Source organism: Amblyomma maculatum, chromosome 4, assembly GCF_055883805.1.
Source record: "Amblyomma maculatum isolate TAMU_Amacu chromosome 4, ASM5588380v1, whole genome shotgun sequence".
In the NCBI taxonomy this organism is placed as follows: domain Eukaryota; kingdom Metazoa; phylum Arthropoda; class Arachnida; order Ixodida; family Ixodidae; genus Amblyomma; species Amblyomma maculatum.
Window position 1 is genome coordinate 28,536,037 of NC_139347.1, and position 20,020 is coordinate 28,556,056.

The 20,020-nt window shown below is 44.7% G+C and overlaps 1 protein-coding gene across 3 annotated transcripts in view; it reads left to right on the plus strand.

Annotated features, from left to right (window-relative positions):
• The window catches only part of LOC146190549 (transcription factor SPT20 homolog), a 38,071-nt gene that overhangs the window by 7,762 nt on the left and 10,289 nt on the right, over window positions 1–20,020 (plus strand). Inside the window, exons 10-19 of one of the 3 annotated variants that reach the window (XM_084600948.1) lie at window positions 2,297–2,450; window positions 3,981–4,034; window positions 5,953–6,161; window positions 11,161–11,193; window positions 12,797–13,012; window positions 16,757–16,831; window positions 16,907–16,950; window positions 17,931–18,070; window positions 18,711–18,827; window positions 19,078–19,177. In XM_084600948.1, coding sequence (XP_084457074.1) covers window positions 2,297–2,450; window positions 3,981–4,034; window positions 5,953–6,161; window positions 11,161–11,193; window positions 12,797–13,012; window positions 16,757–16,831; window positions 16,907–16,950; window positions 17,931–18,070; window positions 18,711–18,827; window positions 19,078–19,177 — 1,142 coding nt within the window. The remainder of the gene's footprint in view (window positions 1–2,296; window positions 2,451–3,980; window positions 4,035–5,952; window positions 6,162–11,160; window positions 11,194–12,796; window positions 13,013–16,756; window positions 16,832–16,906; window positions 16,951–17,930; window positions 18,071–18,710; window positions 18,828–19,077; window positions 19,178–20,020) is intronic. The other 2 variants (XM_084600950.1, XM_084600949.1) reach the window with 2 other exon arrangements.

Sequence of the window (20,020 nt, forward strand, 5' to 3'; positions counted from 1 at the left end):
GCAACGCCTTTTCTTCCACCAGTGCTTTTCTTCCACATTGCTATGTTGTTGATAAACCTGAGGTGGTAGGGCATCCTATTGACCATAGTGCTATCCTCGTCCAGACTCGCCATCATCAGGCTTTTTGCCGTGCTCAACAACTCTGCTCCATCTGAAGTAGAACCTTGCCGAGCGCCTAGAAAACCTGCGCGTCCAAACAAGGGCTCTTCCCCCTGACATGCAAAGCCTGCTTCCGTTTGGTTCTTGGTGGCCTGTTTTGTCCCGATTGCTGTAGGTTTGGTTCAACCCGTTGCCTGACGACTGTTGTGATAGAGTGCACGCTCTCTTCCCTATTCGAGAACCAAGGTGCTCTGCCTCACAGCCTCTGAGTACATCATGCCCTCCTAACCTTGGTGAGCGACCTGCCCTGCTATGGCCATAAAATCGACGCTTGGCCCAAGGTCCTGACACAGCCTTCGTACCAGCTTATTTCACTGCTGACGCTTCTTATGGGTTTTTTCCCCAGCCTGCGGAGCCACTGGTAGGCCAAGCACCAGGCAGTAGTGTGAAGGGAAGGATTCCATCCACTGCTGCAGTTGCGTCTTCATGTACTAGATCTCTTCCTCAGGGTCAGCTCCATCCAGAAGCTCCGCTCGGCTGCAGTCAATAACCATTAAACTCTGCTGATGTTGCTGGAGCTGCATCTCCTGCTGGAGCTTCTCCGCTGCATCCCTGCATGTCACAAGTATTGTAGTATAAAAGCCCACACGACTGTCATGATCCAGTATTGCTCTTGCAGCGGACTTGCGTTTAAAGGCATATTTATTGCCAGTCACCAGTACAGTGCAACGTTGGCCTATTCCTTCATCCGAAAGGGGACACTCTCAAACCACTTCGTTTTCAGCTGTTGCAGTTCTCTCATTGTGCTCTTGTACAGTGGCACTTTCCGCCGTAGGGAGGGAAAGAGTCTCAGGTTCCACTTCAGCAACAGTCGCATTGTCCTTTGCTTCCACCCACTGCGAAAGGGTCACGAAGTGTCAGGTCGTGCGTCGGACAAGGACTTCTGTCCCTACCTGCCCACCTCATCTTTGCCACTTCCGCCTCTAGGGCTTCTCGCCCATTGTGCTACTCCTGTAGGTTCTTTTCTAGCTGCTTTCTCTGCTTGTGACCGCAAATTGCAGCTACCTGTCTGCAAAGGTTAAGACCAACACCTCACAACACAGTACCACAAAGAGAACAACACCAATGAAAAAGACCAGGACATAGGACAATGAACAACGCCGCTACATGTGGTCACAGCTACACAATATACAAATCTTGACTGCTAGCAAAATGTTATAATCGTCAGCATGCAACATAACTATCCCATTTACATAACTATTCATATCCGTTTGTGTTGAACCATCTGTGTTTTGAAGGAGACTGACCTTAAAGCAAAGCCCTGAAACAATGCACAGTGTCATCTGCTCTTCCGGGCAGTGGGTATGCCATGCTGCACTTTCTTCAGCGCCTTCTCTGGAGCGAGTGCACGATGGGCAAGAACTCGCGCAGAACTAGTCTTGCACTTTAACAAAATGAATTACAGAGGGCACGCGCGGCACCGGAAAAACGAGGACGGCGGTGCTGCACTCCTTGAACTGGTGCGTTCGGTGCAGCCAAATCGTTTATTTCGTTTGTAGCCAGAAACCACAGATTCTTTTTTTTTATGTACTATTGTAATTAGTTTCCCATCTACTAATATTTCTATATTTGGCTCATCCTTTCGAATGCTGCGTTGGGGTGGTTAGTAGACGAGCATTTCTGATTTCTCTGGTGAGCATTTGAGTCCCTTCTGGTGTAAAATATACTCTTAAAGTGTTTCTACAGCCCTGTGAAGTGTTTTTTCGATTTGACCTTCACTACCTTCTCAGCTTCCACAGTCCGTAGCGCAATATCATCTGCAAACATGCTGGCTATGGATTAGCTTTAGTATTTTCTTGAGTTCCGTTGGGAGCTTGATCACAGCTGTAATAAATAGTAGGGGTGAGAAAATTACAAGTACTAACTTCCAGAGCATATCATCATAGTACATCAGCTGCCGGCACACAAGGCAGGATGCTCTGCGAGAAAAGATATTCAATCAAGTAATGTTTGTTCATCAAAACATTCTTCTGAGCGCCCTTTTAAACCTGCTGAGTTTCCCTCGAGGCTAGCAAAGTTGTGCACCTTAAAAATTATAGGCTGCTTCATGACGGTAGGGTGGCGCTTTTCTGGTTGCGTGGATCCATCGGCTATGCACTGCTCTTGGTTGCGAGCAGAGAATTGTGTCTTGCTCCAGGATGGCAAGGAGGCACAGTCAAGTGGCAATTAATCGACGGAAGAAGCTGGAGCAGTGTGCAACGCCACCGTACCTGAGGGCTCATGACTTCATCGTGCAGTACCGCAAGAGGGTGCCAGCGCCACCACCACAACCCACCATGCCTTCCAGACAGGTTCGTTCATTTGCATCACGCATTGAGCGTGCATGATCCTCGCTACTACTTGTTGGCCTTTTCGCAACCTTTGTAAACTTCTCTTAATTCGTCGGTGGGAACATCTGCGTAAAGTTCCTAAACTTCTCCTAATTCGTCTCTGTGCGGTGAGAACATCTGCGTAAAGCAGATTTTTGTTTTTGGCCCGATCCTTATTTAGTGCCCCACCAGCTTGAAATTTATGCATTCATATTGCATGATATAAGGCTCAACATGGCAAAATATGTCGAGAAAAAGTTTTATAGTTGCTTTAAACTTTGCATTTCAAGCCGTGTGATTTCTGAGAGAGTTAGTGCATTGTTATAAACTGATACTGCGTACAGAAGCTTGGACTCGTGTAAAACCACTCTTGCATGTCTATCTAGCGCAGCCCCTTTATAGTAAACTTACTCTTACCAACAAATTTCTTTTACTATATCAATCACTTCATTGCATCACTTGTCAATGATGGTATGGCTCTGAGGATGCTGCCTTGTAATTTGGCTACTAACTATAAGTGCATATTGTTGGTTTAGAACAGAAACACTTAAATATACCTTCCATCCCATTATCTGCCAGCGATTTATTTTCGGTCATCTCATTTTGTGTTATGTACCATATTTTTGATTTTGTCTGAGTATTGTGAAAGAACCACATTTGCGCAAATACTAAAATACGAGAGACGAGCAGGCTGTTTGATTTCATATAACCGAAGTTTTGCACAAACATGGCATCACCTTCCGTGGTCTCATCATTATTTAATAGGGAATGATTAAAGAACACTCACAGCGCAGTCAACCGCAGCAAACCCACCACCACTTCCTTCATACAACTCAATGCTGTGAACATTTGTCCAGTTTGTTTGTTTGTTTGTTTTTTATCTGGTGGTGTTATATTAATCTTATTCCATATTGCTTTCACTGTAAAGAAATTTGAATTGCTCTTCTGTCATGATGTTTTCCCAAGGTTGATAGGGACCTTTCATTTCATTTCATTTTCATTTTATTACCTTAAAGACCCCTCGCGGGGTATTGCATAAGGGTTGGGATGAGCAGAAAAGGTACAAGACAATGCAATATGTGATCATGTACAAAAAAATGTTGTTTAGATTGCTAGCAAACGATAAAGGGCAGGTGATGTCGACGATATTCTGGGGAAGGCCGTTCCAATTTTTAGCTGCACATGGGAAGAAGGAGGCTGAAAAAGTAACAGTTCGGGCACGTGGGCGAAAAACTTGAAGCGTGCGACTAGTGCAGTGGGAAATGTAAGATGCTAGTGTGATGTGGGGGGCACGGTTAAGTGATGAGTGAAAGAACTTGTGGTACAGTGATAGCGTGGCTACGCGACGACAAACGGAAAGAGGCGATAGTGCTGATTTAGCTTTTAAGGCTGAAGCACTGACGTCGTACGAGTAAGAAGAATGAATGAACCTTGTAGTTTTTTACACCTTGTCCTGTCCTTGTATTCGTGACACTTAAAATTAATTCTTGTATACGTTTTTTCCTATTGCAGCTTGATGCCTGGACACAGAAAAAGACAGCAATGCCAGTGCCTCAAAATATAGAGGTAATTTGATTTACTTAACATCGCCTGTGCGGCTCTTGTTGTCTTCTTGGGCCGTTTATTGTGATTCAGTTAAGTTGCAACATATCCTTTCATTCCAGTTGCGAAACGCGGGGATATAGCTGTCTTTATGCACCACCCACACATATTTAGAAAACATTCTAGTGCAGTCAATCTCGGACGTATCAGACTTGGAGAAGGTGCTAAAAACAGTTTGATATAAATTGTTATATAAGACGTGGCATTGGATAAGGTTGTCTTCAACCTTTAAGTAAGAGCATGGCGCACCAATGCTAGGCACATACATCTTACAGTTGCTACAAGCCACAGCCATCGCGAACGATGCATTCTGTTTAGCCACTGCCTAGCTTAGGATGCCCATCCACATTATTGGTGAGCTATAAGCGCAGTAATGCTTTGTTAGCATTAAAGTACAGCTGGCTCTTGCAGTGAGGTGATGGCACGGCCAAACTGAAGGTGACCTCATGCCTCGTTCCTCGCGTCACACAGTTTTACGGCACCTGCAGTGCGGCTAGCGTGGCCACTAGGCGTGTAAACCATCACTGCGTGACGAATGATTGCGGGAATTCTTTCATGAGAATACACAAGGACATAGAACACGATTTGCTGTGTGTCATGTTTCTTTGCAGAAATTGAATTAATATCCTTAGTAGTGCATGGAATCTTAATGAGGATCCTTCGACAGTTTGATATAAGCAGTGACCTAATATATCCATGATGGGCTTTATATGGTATGTTTACACACATTGTCGTTATGTACAGCTCTAATAACGCTGCATGCACATGACAGCGTCTGGCTGTTCGCACTTCTTTTATTACTCTTTTTCCTTTTCATTGTGCAATGCAGGGAATAACAACAGCTCGAACCTCAAGGGACAAAACATATTTGTTTGGGTTATGGGCATACTATCAGCAGCAAAAGTTAAAAGACATGAGTGTGCTCCAAAAAAAAGTATATTTCATAGCGGTCACATAATCCAGTCCTCAAATGTTTCAAGGATATAGTGTATGTGCATGCTCAATCTGATGGTAATAATAACGGACGACTCAGCCGCAAAACAGAGCTACAGTAAATTTCTTATCAAAAACTAATTCGGTAAATTTTTCCTGTCGAATTGAATCCCACTATAACAAAATTCACAGGACTCAGAAAGTTTCGCTGGAGCGGAAACTTTGTTGCAGTGAAATAGGACCGGAAAATTACCAGTTCGGACTGAACAGTTCATAAACAACATTTACCGAGCTGACCAAAGGTTACCGACGGCTCTTATCAAGCTTATATCTAGGCTGGTGGATTGTTGCATGCTGCTTGCTCAGTGTCGCTAGGCCTAATGTGCTCAGCACTGAAGCTGCAGAAAAGCCACTTTGGAACTAGCAGTCACTTATCACAAAATATTTCTCATTCAGTAAAGTTCAATAGAATTCAATAGAGTTGTGCACCAGCTTGCAACTTTAAGTGCTTGTTTGGCTGCGTACACGCAGAATAAATATCAGCTGCTTGTACTGAAAATTTCCATTGAAACGAACCTCACTACGAAACTTGTTCATTACAGGGGAAAATAACTGCATTGCCTTGTGTGACTTGCTGACAGGCAATCTGAGCTACTTTGTTGCGGCAAAATATTCGTTGTAGCAGCGTTCATTGCAGTGAGATTTGACTGTAGTACAGTTTTCTGACATGCCTCGTCTAAGTCAGCAGTTGTCATTCCGCATCAGAAACAGAGTTATAGTTTCAGCGGGGTCGCTTAGTGGCTTGTTAATGCTGTCGCATGATACCAGTATTACCCCCTTCCCCCTTTTTTTACCCTGTTGATTTTGGGAATTCTGCAAACCAAGATATTTTGTGTCCTGCTGGCATGGTACACACTATGGAGTCCCTGATATGGGGTCCCTTGTGCAGGTGGAGAAGCTGGCTCGTGTGAAGGAGCGTCCAGAGCTGACGCTAGACAACACGCCAGTGGTGGTGCAGGAGTATGTGCTCGAGGCGGAGCCGGGACCGGGCAAGCTGTCTCGCGTTACCATTCTCCAGCGCCCCTCAGACGAGCAGTTCTTTGGCCGGCTCTATGTGGACAAGGACGGGCACCACAGCAAGGGCGCCAGCACTTGGGAGTAAGGGCCAATGCTATGCACTTTCGCTCTCTCTCCTCTTTGTTCCGTGTTTAACACTTTCCTGCCCACGGGAAAAGTGCTAGTTTCTGGGTGGTGGAGCTAAATTTTTCTTTCATTTATCAAAGCATGCTTCTATAGTATCAAGTTGAAGCAGAAGAAATTTTCTTTCCAATGGAATTAGTCCCCGCGACATGTGTTTCTGACAGGAAATGAGTAAAAAAAATGCACAAAAGAATATGGAACTGCAAAGGGGGAAAAGATGTATGAAAACATTTTCTTGTTTTTCAGAGCAGTAACACACAAAAAGAAGTCACGAATGTTTCTTGCAAAGGACACTTGTGCATTATAACCCCTCCGGGGCGGCGCAGTTGTTACGGCGCTTGACTGCTGTTCCTAAGAATGCGGGATCGAATCCCGGCCTCGGTGGTCACTTTTCGATGGAGGCGAAAAGCAAGGCGCCCGTGTGCTGTGCGATATCAGTGCACATTAAAGAACCCCAGGTGGTCGAAATTTCCAGAGTCCTCCACTACGGCGTCTCTCATAGCCAGAGTCGCTTTGGGACGTTAAACCCCACAAACCAAACTTGTGCATTATATCAGCAAATATTATCATTGTTGGGATATATTGTCTACCAGTGATCACATTTCCCATATAACTTCATCTGCAATGAAAAATCTGGGTTTTTTAAGACACAAGTTGAAAGGTGCCCCAAGTAGCGTAAAAAAATTAGCTTATGAATCTATTATTCGGCCAAAACTCGAGTACGCTGCCGTGATGTGGGACCCTCACACGAAAAAAGACATCGCGCGGGTAGAAAAAGTTCAAAGGCGGGCCGTACGCTTCATCTATAACAAATATCGAAATTCTGATTCTCCATCTTTCCTTATGGAAACGAACAAAATAAAACAGCTCTGTACCCGACGAAAGATAGCAAGATTAGAATTTTTACACTCCTTAATTCATGGGAAGCTCGGAATATCGGCAACACTTTATGTCACACCATCCCTCACTCGAAAAACAAGACACACACACAATTATAGCTTAACTCCCCATTTCGCCAGAACCAATGTTCACAAATTCTCCTTTTTTCCACAAATTATCGAGGACTGGAATGTGCTGCCTGGGGAGGTTTTCACTTGTGAAAAATTCAGGGAAGCCATTGGCAATGTTTTTGACCAGTGAGAGAGTTTTTGTCCAGATGTTTGCAATGTTTTTGACCTCTGAGAGAGTTATTGTCGATTATTTTTTTTGTTTTTTTTTTTTTCTTTCTTTATTTTGCTAGCGACATAATCAGAATGGCCATCTGTACCAATTCATGCTTCCAGGTTATTTGTAGAAGTGTATCTGTGCATGACACGCAAAAATTTCTCCTTTTCTTTGTTATTTCTTCTTAACACTGTTTTTGCCCATCCTGCTTGGACCAAAGAGGTCTGCAGTATCATGTAAATAAAAAAAATTTTAAAAAATAAACAAAGAAAAATTTTCGCGATCTTCGTTATAAAACCAGAATTTACTGCAACAAAGAAAGGGTGACGAACAAAGGCAGATGACATTCGACAAGCGCTTCCGACTGCTAGCAGTTGCAGCTTGTTCGTGGCTTCCTGCTTTGTCCATCATCCTTTGTCTGTCGCACTGAAGTCAGTCTTCATGACATTGTCCCGCTGTGTCCCACTGCACCTGGACATCTTTTATCGTGTTTCACGATGGAGTAGAATTTGCCGTTACATTCCCTAGGACTGCACTTTTTTCTCAGCTGCTGTGTTTTCATGAGGCGGCCCCTTAAGGCTTCAATATGAACCCATTAAATACAAAATTCGACTGTCACATTCCAAATGGGGCAGGTATCCCACGCACCGTGTGATGCGAGTGTGACCTCGCCGTAATGGTTAGCCCCATGCTGGCATTTTGGCGGCCTACACTGGGGATTTCCAGCTGGTACATTTTTTTTTTTGCATGACCCTGTGGGAAACGTAACACCAGGATCCTATTGTATTGGGCTTCTTAAATTTTCACAGGCGTACTACTGTTCGGTATATGATTTATTGAATAAATTTTGACTATAGCCCCTGCTTCTTGCAAACCGTTGTGGCATAATGTGCTTGCAGAAGGTACCTCACTTGGGTACCTTCTAGTGAAAGGTCATGTGAAGGTTGCATAAAGCCGCGTTCAGACTACGTGCGCATCCGTCGTAAGTATCGTATTTATCGCAGTGCACATAGTGGCTGGAACTCCCATTTACGTAGCTTGCGACCGCGCGTGTTCACACTGGGCCGTTCGGTAAGATGCGTTCTTTATGACGGGCCAATCAGCGCTGTCAACATGGCGCCGGTTAGCAAGCAGCTGATAGCAGAGGTCTAGGCTCTTCAAGCTCAAAGTGAGATGTGAAAGAAAAGACTGGACACACAAATAAAATACGAAAAAGAACAATGGGTATATTAACAATTGACAATTCGATTATAAATACACTTCGTTTCACACACGCACGTTCGCACACAGTTTTCAAATGTCCGCTCACCGTGCTGACGCACCGCTCACTCCTTCGCACATTTCTTCACGCGCCCGTTCTCATTGTCGACGTATCGCGCACTCCTGCTCGGTGTCCCGTGATCGCACTCTCTCGCACCAAACCAGGCGTACGGTCCGCCTGCATCCCTGCTTGCGATTTGACCAGTGCCCCGGAGCGATCTTGGAGACGGGCCGGGGCGGTGACTCAAAGGCCGTACTACTGACTCCAAACAATGAGCCGGGGCGCGCGGCAGACACAGAAACGTCCGCGGAACCTCGTCCCCCCTCAGAAAATGCTGTTTTCTTTTTCTCTTTTACGGTGAGCTTCTTTCAAACTTCGACGAGTCCGCACCAGTTCCGTTCTGCGGCCCGACCGCAACGTCGCCCCGCATCGGCCTTTCGCTGCAGGCCAACTGTTTCCTCACTTGTCAACGGAGCCGATGGGCTGCGAGAATGCACGGGGATGAAGCGGGCATCCCCCGCCTCTATAACCTCCCTTTTCTAAACTAGAGGAAACATTTGCTTGTTGAGAGCTTGTTCGCGCATGAAAAAACGGATTGATAAACCACTTACTACTTTGACTCAGCGCACTGGCAATTTGCAGCCAGGCATCGTTTTGCACTTCTCTCTGTGCGATTTCAGCTACTCGTAGTAGAGAGCCGGCCTCTGCCGAACTTTTTTTATGAGAGGCTGCTAATTCCACAGCGAAGATTCCGCACTGCACATGATCAAGCTGCGGACAGACACAATCACCGACACAGACACAATCACCGACACAACACCAATAACAACGGCGAGCCGAGACATTGCAGCGGAGTAGGAGTGTTGGATGATGTCGCTTACTAGTGGTTTGCGCGCGAAATCTGGGAGGACCGGAAGCCCCGTGACCGGAAAGGGAAAACCGAAACGGCTGTGCGCATTGGTCGCGCGTAACAGACGTATCTGTACTAGTCGTAAAAGTTGCGGGTCCTCCGACATTTACGCCCACGCTGGCTGCGTACGTTGCGCATTTTACGCTCAATACGACAGCAGCCTGAACACACATGTTACGTTTTTTGCGCTTACGCTTACGATCCTTACGAACGATACGTGCGTTGCGCACGTAGTCTGAATGCGGCTTAAGTCTATACTCTGTCCCAGTAGTTCCTTCCTGCACTACCAAAGCAGCGATGAGTGCAGAGGCTACTATGTGATGCTGCACAGTATAGTGGCCGTACAAGTTTATAGGGTAATATGTTTTTAAAGTGCGCATATGATGAGCGCTACTTCATATTGAAGCCTTGATGTGTGCATGCGTTACATATGCTATTTCTTGAGTTTAGACTGTCATTTTTGCACGCGATAAAATCGTGTTTACAACATGCGGCACATATCAAGGCAAGGCTTCTTGCTTCAGACAAAGCTCTTCATTCTTACTGGGGTTTTCAGCGCATCGGGCTTTCGTTTGGCCTCATCTCACCTATAGTAACATCCAGGAGTGAAAAACATCTATTATTGTTTATTTTGCGTGATGGTTTTGCCTCTCCTAGGCCTAAAGAAGGAAGTCTGCTCGGTAAAAGAAAAAAAGGCCAGTCCCAGGTGGCATCACTAGGCTGAAATTGTCACCGTAGCATCGTTTGCATACACTGAACTATAAGTGCGGGTGTGACAAACAGGGTAACACTACAGAAAATGCTGTTTTAAAACTACTGAATGTTATTTGTGTGCAGCGCGTAATTATACTTTTTTGTAACCATATCTGCACATGCTGCAAGCAGATGGTGTGCACATGATGCAGAGCAGAGGAACACATTTAACGCACTCTCAGGATTGAATGAATAGGTTTCCTATCTTCCATAGTGCTGAATGTTAGCTATCGAGATGGAGTATAATGCTTGCATGGTCCGGCTGGCACAGTGTCATAAGTTCTTAGAATTTTCTCATTATCAGCAGTATATGTGTATCAGTATATGTGTCTGTGGCATATCTATAGGGTGTCCCAGCTAACTTTTGCGTTGACACTTTTTCTCTCAAGCCAATAATTAAAAAATAGCTAATTACACTTTACTAATTAATCAACTGCTGTGAACGAAAAAAATACTGAAGGTTAGCATAGGCGACTCTGAACATCTCTGAGTTTGTTTCACTGTGCTAGGGCAAACCGTACTTTTTAAAAACTTGGTCCAAGTTAGCTGGGACACTGACACTTAGTGTTTCTTTTGTGTGTGTGTGTGTGTGTGTGTGTGTGTGTGTGTGTGTGTGTGTGTGTGTGTGTGTGTGTGTGTGTGTGTGTGTGTGTGTGTGTGTGTGTGTGTGTGTGTGTGTGTGTGTGTGTGTGTGTGTGTGTGTGGGTGTGTGCGTGCGTGCGTGCTGTAACCATGCAAGCCGTGGAAACTATGAGTGGAGTGTGTATCGCTGTAATTGCAGACACAGTTTTGTTACAACCATATCTGTTCACCAAGTTTTTGGTCTATTTTTGAATCAACAACTAAGTGATGTGCTCTTTGCTTTGTAGGTTCGCCCTCGGCACTCAAAGCAACGTCAGCAGGTGTGTACAAAGTTAGACACTTGCACATTTTTTTTTACTTGTCTATTTCAGAAAGAGTATTCCAGTAGAACTGGGTTAATTTAACTTGTAGGCCAATTCATTTGTCTATATATTGTATGGTAGTGTCTGAATATTGAAATTTTTGAATACGAATAGTACACGCATATGGGGGGAAAAAATGCCTTTGAATATCCTATCAGTGAAAAAAGAAAAATAGGAAATTAAAAAATTAAAAATTGCTACCATTGTTCGCTTTGCTTATTTCAAAGTGCATACTTTATCTGCAAACAAAATTAAACTAAAACTGCATACCCTTCCAAAGAATAATGTATATAACCTACTGAAAAATCCAGTATAAATTTTATGCAGGATTCCTTCCATATACTGGTTTATTATAGAGGATGGATTTGCATAAAACCGAGTGAACTGTCATATCATCGCTGAATACACTAAAATCTCTCATTCAGTTTGGCTTAGGATCACAAAAACTGTTCGAATTAACTGAAAGCTCGAATTATCGAATGGGTCTAAAAGCACTGCCGAGAACAGTTTGCATCACAGTGATTTCATTCGATAAACACCTGCATGATGGTTTTCTGCACTTGAGATGATTCGCTTTGCGCACTGTCAAGAAGGCCTTCGTCACAGAAGGGAAGGTGTCTCTCCACAAAATGGCCCCACCACGTTTTGAGGATGCTTCACTGTGCAGTCCATGAGGTCAGGCATTGCAGTGAAGCGTGCAGTGCAGCGAAACTGTGGTGAATTCGAAAATTTTCTATTATTCTACAGTTTTCGAATATTCTTATACTCATACTGCATAGCCATGCTTACTCGTCATATAATTAAGGGTGCGCAGTATTAAAAATTTTGGATATGGATCGAATGTACAGTAAAATCTCGTTAATTCGGCACTGATGGGACCGTGAAAAATTTTCGAATTATCTGAATGTTGAAATATCGAATGAACAACAAAAAACAATGTTTGCCACAACAGGACATACATTTATTTGGCAAAGAAATCTGTTATCATCGTCTGCTTTTTAGAGCGAATTTGAGCGACTATGATAGCTCTAACAGCTGCCAGGTGCTCCGCGGCACATGCACCGTCATAGATTTGTTCACAAAAGTCTTCCAACACGAACAAGGTTTCTGCGGCTTCTTTCACCGTGTGCTTCGGCATTTGGGGCAACTGCTCACAGTCATCATCTTCCGACGAATTGTCGTTGTCAGCGCCTGTCACTTATTATTTCATCCTCGGTCAGCTGACTGGCAACAGTGACACCATCATCGATCTACATATACAGTCGAACCCGGCTATATCGAACCCGGCTATATCGAACCCGGCTATATCGAACCCGGATATATCGAATTTTGGTTATATCGAACTCACGAAATATCCCCTTGAAATCCCATATAAAAGTATAGGAAAGCCGCGTCATATATCTTCAGCCTTATCTTATTCATTTGTACAGGATTAAACCAAAGCTCGGGAGCCGGAGGGAGTTTGGGTTACCTAACTATTGCATACTGTATGAGGAAACTGTCTGGACAGGAAGAGTGATCGATCGTTTGAAATGATCCCTGGTGAAATACTAACCTGCAGGTATCTGAACCAGTATCGACAGATGTTTATGGTGGAAGGTGTCAGATCTGCAAAGATCACCCAACTCACACCTGGCAAACCGCCAGTGGTCAGCCATGTCCAAAGCAGCTGCGGGGTGGATGAGCATGGCGCACCATCGTCGACCGCACCAACCTCCAAAGCACAGGAGCCCAGCGAATCACCACCTCTGCAGCAGCCCACAGCAGTTGATAGCAGGTTTGTTAACCGTGGCTGTCATTGACTGGTGTACTAATAAGTGAACTGATCAGAGGGTAGGCTCAGCTCAAATGGAAGGGCTTTTCACCAGCAGCTGAAATGATATGATGAGCGTGCTGCTCACATTTAGCGGTTTCACTTTAATGCTGACAATTTAATAGTTATCAACTACACATTTATGGCAGAAGCTGGTTAGCCTAGTACAGTCGAAACCCGCAATAACGAAATCGCCGGGGACAGCAAAAAAATTCGCTTTCGCGAGAATTTCGTTGCCGCGAAAATGAGACAAGTCAGTCAGCTTAGTTTGCCGAGCCTGTTGCAGCAGTTTGCCAGACAGAGGCACTTTGTTTGCGCGCTGTTCACAGAACCAGGCAAACACTGCCTTGTCAACGTCCGGGAACACCGCAGCCGTCACTGTTTTATGCTGTGCTCGAGCACCATTCTCAAGCGCACCGAGAATGGCTGCCTTGCTTTTCAAAATTGTCGAAAGTGAGCTGCACGCAATCCCGTACTCGTCGGCGATATCCATTTTTTTCCTGCCTTTTTCTGCTTGAGCAATGATGGCAGCCTTCTCTTGCAGAGACAAAAATCTTCGTTTTTTGGCTGGCGGAGACATCTCAAACGCAAACGTGCGGACTGCTGCTCATACACACCGCCACCACACACAACGAACACATGTGCACCGCTCGCAGGCCTAAAAGTGCAGCGCTGATGATCTAGTGTCGCACCCTGATGGTGTCGCTGCGAGGCTGCCTTCCCTGAACATAGCCTCCGAGATAAACAACCACGCGGAACCGATCACAGAGGGCACGCGCTGCGCCGGTATGGTGGCTAGCACCGGCTCAAGGTGGCTAAAGTTTTTAAAGTTGTTCCGGCTGCAAGGTTGCCAGGCGCCAATGCTCTCGCTGTAGCCACGCAAGCGCGCTATTGCAGTTTGCTCAATTTGAGTGCTTTTTTGACGCTGTTATTCATAATATGGGAGACAGTATGCGGACCGACGCTGCAGCAAATTTCGTTATCGTGGGATTGCGGTACAAAAATGTTTCGTTACCGAGAGATACGAAATACATTGGCCCCTATGGGCATTTGCCGGGATCTCGGAAATATTTCGTTGCGGCGAGAATTTCGTATTCTCGAGATTTCGCTATCGCGGGTTTCGACTGTATAGTGTTAAGGTGGCTTGCCAGTGGTCAAGGAAGCTGCTATCCTGTGTCATTATAGAAGTTAGTTTTCATGACGGCAGTCACTAGTCCGAGAGTCCTTGAGTTCGAACAACAGAGCTGCAAGTGACTGCAGGGGTTTACACTAGGGATGCAGAACTATCGGTATTTGAAACTATCGACAGTGTAAAAAATTATCGATAGTACTACTATCGCTAAACTATCGGTAGTGCAATTGATAGTACTATCAATCGTGCAGTCGATAGTACTGTCGATAGTACTATCGATTTCACGTTATCAATAGTGCTGTAAATAATTATGCAGTTTTTGGCCAGCGATATTGCCAAAGCATTTGCTATAACCTACTATCCGCAGTACTCATTTCGTGTAATAACCTACTATCAGCAGTACTCATTTCCTGTAATTCATGATCAAGTTTAGGCGAAACAAATAAATAATTTAATTCCGCAATGAAAGTGCCGGATTATGTCCATCAATAAATTCATACTCAAAAGTAACCTGTTAAACCCAACCAACAAATTGGTGCTTGATGTTTTTATTCTTAAATCACAAAATGCAAATATAAATTTGAAGCAGCACAGTTCCGCACACTTGTTATGGCTTCTTCTCCGCTATGAATGAACAGTTCAACAGTTGTCGTTTGTCAGCTAAGCATTCTGGTGAAGGAACACAAGCATGTCAACTTTCTTGCCCTTCAGCCTGCTCCTCCTTTTCGAAATTATCTGTCCAGCCACTGAGAATATGCGTTCTGCCGGTACCGGCGTTGCTGGAACGCGCAAGCACTTCCTAGCCACTTCAGAGAGCGGCGTTATGGAGCATTGCCAAGACCTCGAGAATTGTAAAGGGTTGCTCGTTTTTTCCTGTGCATGTAACCCGAGGTACTGGCGAATCATTCACTCTGCGTTGGAGATTGCGGTTGAGGGCTCCTCTTGTCATCTCTCAAGGAACCTCAGAATTCGACATCCTGCCACAGCTTCGTTCGGAACCGTCTGCTGTCTAGATGATTCAACTGCAAAACATTCCCTTTCGGGTTGCACTTGATGCTGATAAGACATGCCATTCGATGTAACAGGGATGCTTTGGTTCCCCCTGAGAAGGTGTGCCTCATCATGCGACTGTGTTCTATGATGCCATATGGCGTGCAAGTCCCACATACTATTGCAATGATATGAATTCATATTGCAAATGTACAGAACAAAAAGCAGCTGACACTTGTTTATTTTCCAGAGCGCTAATAACTGCTTTTTATGCATTTGGTACATCGGTAGAGAATTTCATATATACGATAGAAACAATAAACAAAGAAAGCAGTTTGTTGCGAGCTGCAACAAAGTTGCCGGTCTCGATTGCAGTCTCGTGGAAGACGACCGCAGTGTGACTATTAACGTGCGTATGCTTCTCATGTCATTTCTTACACATAGAAAAAGTATAACCAGAAAGAGAGGTCTATCCCGCACCGCCGATGTATCGATGGACATGGATGGTGCACTGATGCTCCAAAAAGAAATAAAAAGAAAAATATATAGCCTCTCACGCACCACTACTGATCATACCAAAATTTTCCTATCAGCATGTTTTTTTTTTCTTACTTCACCCGAGTCGAAATAGCATGCTTTAGGGTGCTGCCAGCCTCATCCAGCGAAAAGATTACTCGGACTGCATTCTGAATATTGATTACTAATTTTTGAGGAATCTCGTAATTTTGAACCGCCCCAGAACAACACAGGCTAAAATGTCGACTAAGAAACTAGAATCGATTTTTAACAATGCTGCTCTTACGAGTCCGAAGAGATGGCAATTATTAGACTGCCGTAATCGACATAGTCTGCGTCCAGACGTTGAACGTTTTGTACAAGCTTACCTGGCACAACTGGCAGTTGGTACTGTTTTGAAAGCAGCAGCTATGCTACAAAGAGCACGGATCTCGGCTATAAAAGTTTTTCATAATCAAAATTTCATAGCTAAAATTGTTAATTTTAGCCGATTTCGGCTCGGAAGCAGGCATGCCAAATGGTGCGTCTCGGGTCGTTGCTGCAAGCACAATTGCGACACTTAACACTATCCAACAACTCCACGTAGGGTACAGATGTGTTGAAAAAAAAGATTAACAAAATGACGTCACCAGAGCGGCGAAACTTGCACCGTGCGGCTGGCGCGGCTGGCACTGCACCGTGCTTTGCGAGCAGGATTGGCAATTTTGTTATCGGCGCAGTCGTAACCGCGGCGCCGAGTGTTGTTGTCAGCCACTCCGGAAACATGTCACTAGTGCTAATGTTTTTTCAACTCGACTGCACATCTGCAGATCGCGGTGATGCGTAGACTGCGATAATGGATTGTCCTGTCATATTTGCCACCACCATCATACTATGCATTCAGGGAACCAAGTTTTGCTGCAATGAGTTCGCACGGTTGATTTTATTCTACCGATAGCACTACAAAAATTACTACCGATGGTACCATCGATAGTTTCTTTTTACCATCGATAGTTCGATAGTGACCCAACTATCGATAGTATCGATAGTTCTGCATCATTAGTTTACACGCCTTATCCCACTGTGTACAGACCGTGCAAGATGAAAATTATGGAGCCTGGGCTGTGTGCAGTCACATTTGATGACAACGTTGCATTTAGCTTCTGGCAAGTACTCGTTGGTCTGCCTGGCTGCGATTTGTGCTCAGTTATGAATGCCTACAAGTAATCTGTATTTTGCAGGAAAGAACCAGCCAGTATACAAGGGCTTGAAACTGTTCAAACAGGTAAGGGTTGCAAGTTTTACTACTCATGCTAGTACTCATTGTGTCTCTCATTCCTTTTCTGTTCTCATTATTTTTTGTTTAGACCAGTGTCTTTAGCAAAAGTGATGCATTTTGTAACTGTATGGCATAGTTTTTATTGGTGGCTCATTGGTTTTGGTGTTCAGCTAGCTCCTCCTCCCAAAGTCGGACGATCAATCCTGGCTTCGGCAGCCAACACAAGCGTACAGAAAATGCAAAAACATCAATGTGCTGTGCGATGTTACGACGCGTTAAAGGATGCCCAGGTGGTGTAAATTAATCGGGAGTAGTACTCCTGTACAGCATCCATCTTATCCCTTTTGTCGCTTCGGGACATTAATTAAGCGCCAACCTCACCATGAGGGGCTCATTGGTTAGGGTGCTTGACGTCTGATCAGGGATGCGGGTTCAATCTTAGCTGTGGCGGCCACGTTTTGATGGAGATGAAAAGCAAGGCGCCCGTGTATTGTGCTACGTCAGTGCATGCTAAAGAACCCCTGGTGGTTGAAATTTCCGGACCCTCCCACTATGGTGTCTCTCGTAATCGTGTTGCTTTGGGAGGTTAAAGCAGCCTTCCCCTCTCTCCAGCGCCACTTCTCCGTGTCCCTGATTGTGCCATCTGCACTGGCCCTTACAAGCTTTTTATTCGTGCTGAATTTGTGTGACAAATAAAAAATTTGAATGTTTGGTCAAAGGCGACTTTTGCAGGATTAGTGATAAAAAATAAGATATCTTGCTTGACCATTTCTGCACACGTGCCAACTGGTGGTCCTAATTTCGTGACTTTGTGAGTAGCCTCCTTATATATATATATATATATATATATATATATATATATATATAGTGTGTGCACAGTTTTGTGTCTTTTCATTTCGACCAGAAAATGACGTGGAATTTAACAGACTTTGCGCTGTGCACAAATCTGTGTTGATGGTGTGCGCTCTGCCCTTCCCTGTGTGCAGTCTGTTACGACGACATGGCGAACAAGCTGAACCAAGTGAACCAGGCGAGCACAGTTTCAAACGCACTCGTAGCACAATCGCCCGAGGTTGTCAGCCTTCCCAACATCAGCATACCCCAGAATGTAGGCCTGCACAATTTGGTAAGTGGGTCACCTGGAAAGGAGCATGTTCAGAGCGTTTGTGACTTTAGGCATTCGGTTGTGTAACATGTAATTTTCACTGAAAGGTTTAAATTAGTTCTATAAAGCATGTTGCCGGGCTAGTTGGTCTAACATCTTTTAAGAACTGGGAAAAAACCCTAGCGCCTGTCTGTTGTCCCCTTGTCTCTCACTTTTGTGTGTATTACTTTTTGCACCAGGGTTTTTTCCCAGTTTTTAGAAGATTTAAATAGTGTTGATTATATTGAGAAGAGTACAGGATTAGAACGCAGTTGTAGCCACTTCTTTGAGTAATTTTCGTTTTCAGTGGGATTTTTTTTCTTGACGGCACATGTATGCAGTACGAGTCGCAACACTAAAGCAAAAAAAATATATATACAAAGGACTCCTTTTTTGAATAGGCGTGAGGAATTCCAGACTAATTCGCATTAACGAATAGTGTGATAATGCAGAAAAAAAGAAACAGTGCAGCATTCAAGTGGAAGCTTAGCTTGTCGAACAGAAGTGCCTTGTGTGCGTGATGCATTAAGAGCACAGTATCCTTGGGTCCAGAGCGAGTCCAACTTGGTTCAAGCGCCCAGGCATTGCTACCACGTGTGCAATGTGTGTGCCTCTTTTGCAGATGTCTCTGACCGGTATGAATTTGTCCTCCGCTATTCCTGTGCCCATTTCTCTCACCATGGTTCCTGTAACACAATCCAGTGTACTTGTTGGAGCAACCGGTGGCCTACATGGTCAGGTTCGTGCCTCCGCTGTGCTACGGTTCTCCCTATCAATTTTTTTGTTTGAGGATCCTATTACTAGCGAGACTTGACTCTGCTTGATAGAGTGGGACCGTGCATGTATGTTATGCACATGCTGGTGGCATTGCAGGAGAGAGAATGTACTGGATAAGAGCAAAAACGAATGCTTGAACTCCATTGTGTATGCTCTGTCGGTGGAAGCTGTGCCGTCCTGGCGAGGTCATCGAGGGGATGCTTCCTTTGCAGATCCAGGACACGCAAGTGCAGAACCTTCAGTCTGCAGTGAGTGTAGCACAGACGACCAATGTGGCCACCATGGCTCCATCTGCTGTCATTGTGTCCTCTGGTGAGTATGGCTACTTGTGAGGTGAATGCATGGTCGGTTCTAGACACGGGTGACTGCAGTAGCAGTGAAGGTCACATTTGTCCGAGTATGTCGCTTTGCGATTAGGGCTATTAGAACCTTAGAACAGACGCAATGAGGACATCGCATCATTGCCTTGATTGGGACGAATGCCCCGCTAAGTGGCTCCCCAGTTTAATACAAAACTTCACCGTGTATTGCTCTTCCGAAATTCGCAGCAATTTCCTTGACGCAGTTATGAAACAAGGGTACACTCGCTTCAGCTGTTCGAAACCAGCTGAACTCGTCACATTGTGAAGCTGAAGGGTTCCCCCATCATCCTCCAAAACCAGTTTCTCAATCGTGCTAATATGCACGCAACACCACGACTAGCCTGATTACTTTCAGGACGGACCCTGTAATGAGCTGGAATTATCGCGAGTCTAGTGCATCAGATTCATGATTCATGACAAATGAAGCTAAAGCAGCACTAGAACCATCCCCCCACCCCCTTCTAAAAAATTAGCCTTTTGCTGTTTTCTCGCAATGACTACCCAAATTGCCTTCCTTGCACAGATTTATCTGTGCCACCATAGATGTTTTGACGCAACCGTGCGTACAGTCAATGACTTAAAATTTGGACACCTGATGTTTTGGACATGCTTGATTATTCGGACTTTTCTGCAGCACTGTAACATGCTCCATATAACTCATACAACTAATGTATATGAGCTCCCAAAATTTCCGAAGCATTGCGACTGATTGCTCGATTTTTCGGACTTCATTCGAATTCGCCACACACCACTGCCAATAGCCAAGCCTTCATATAACATGTATTGTGGAACG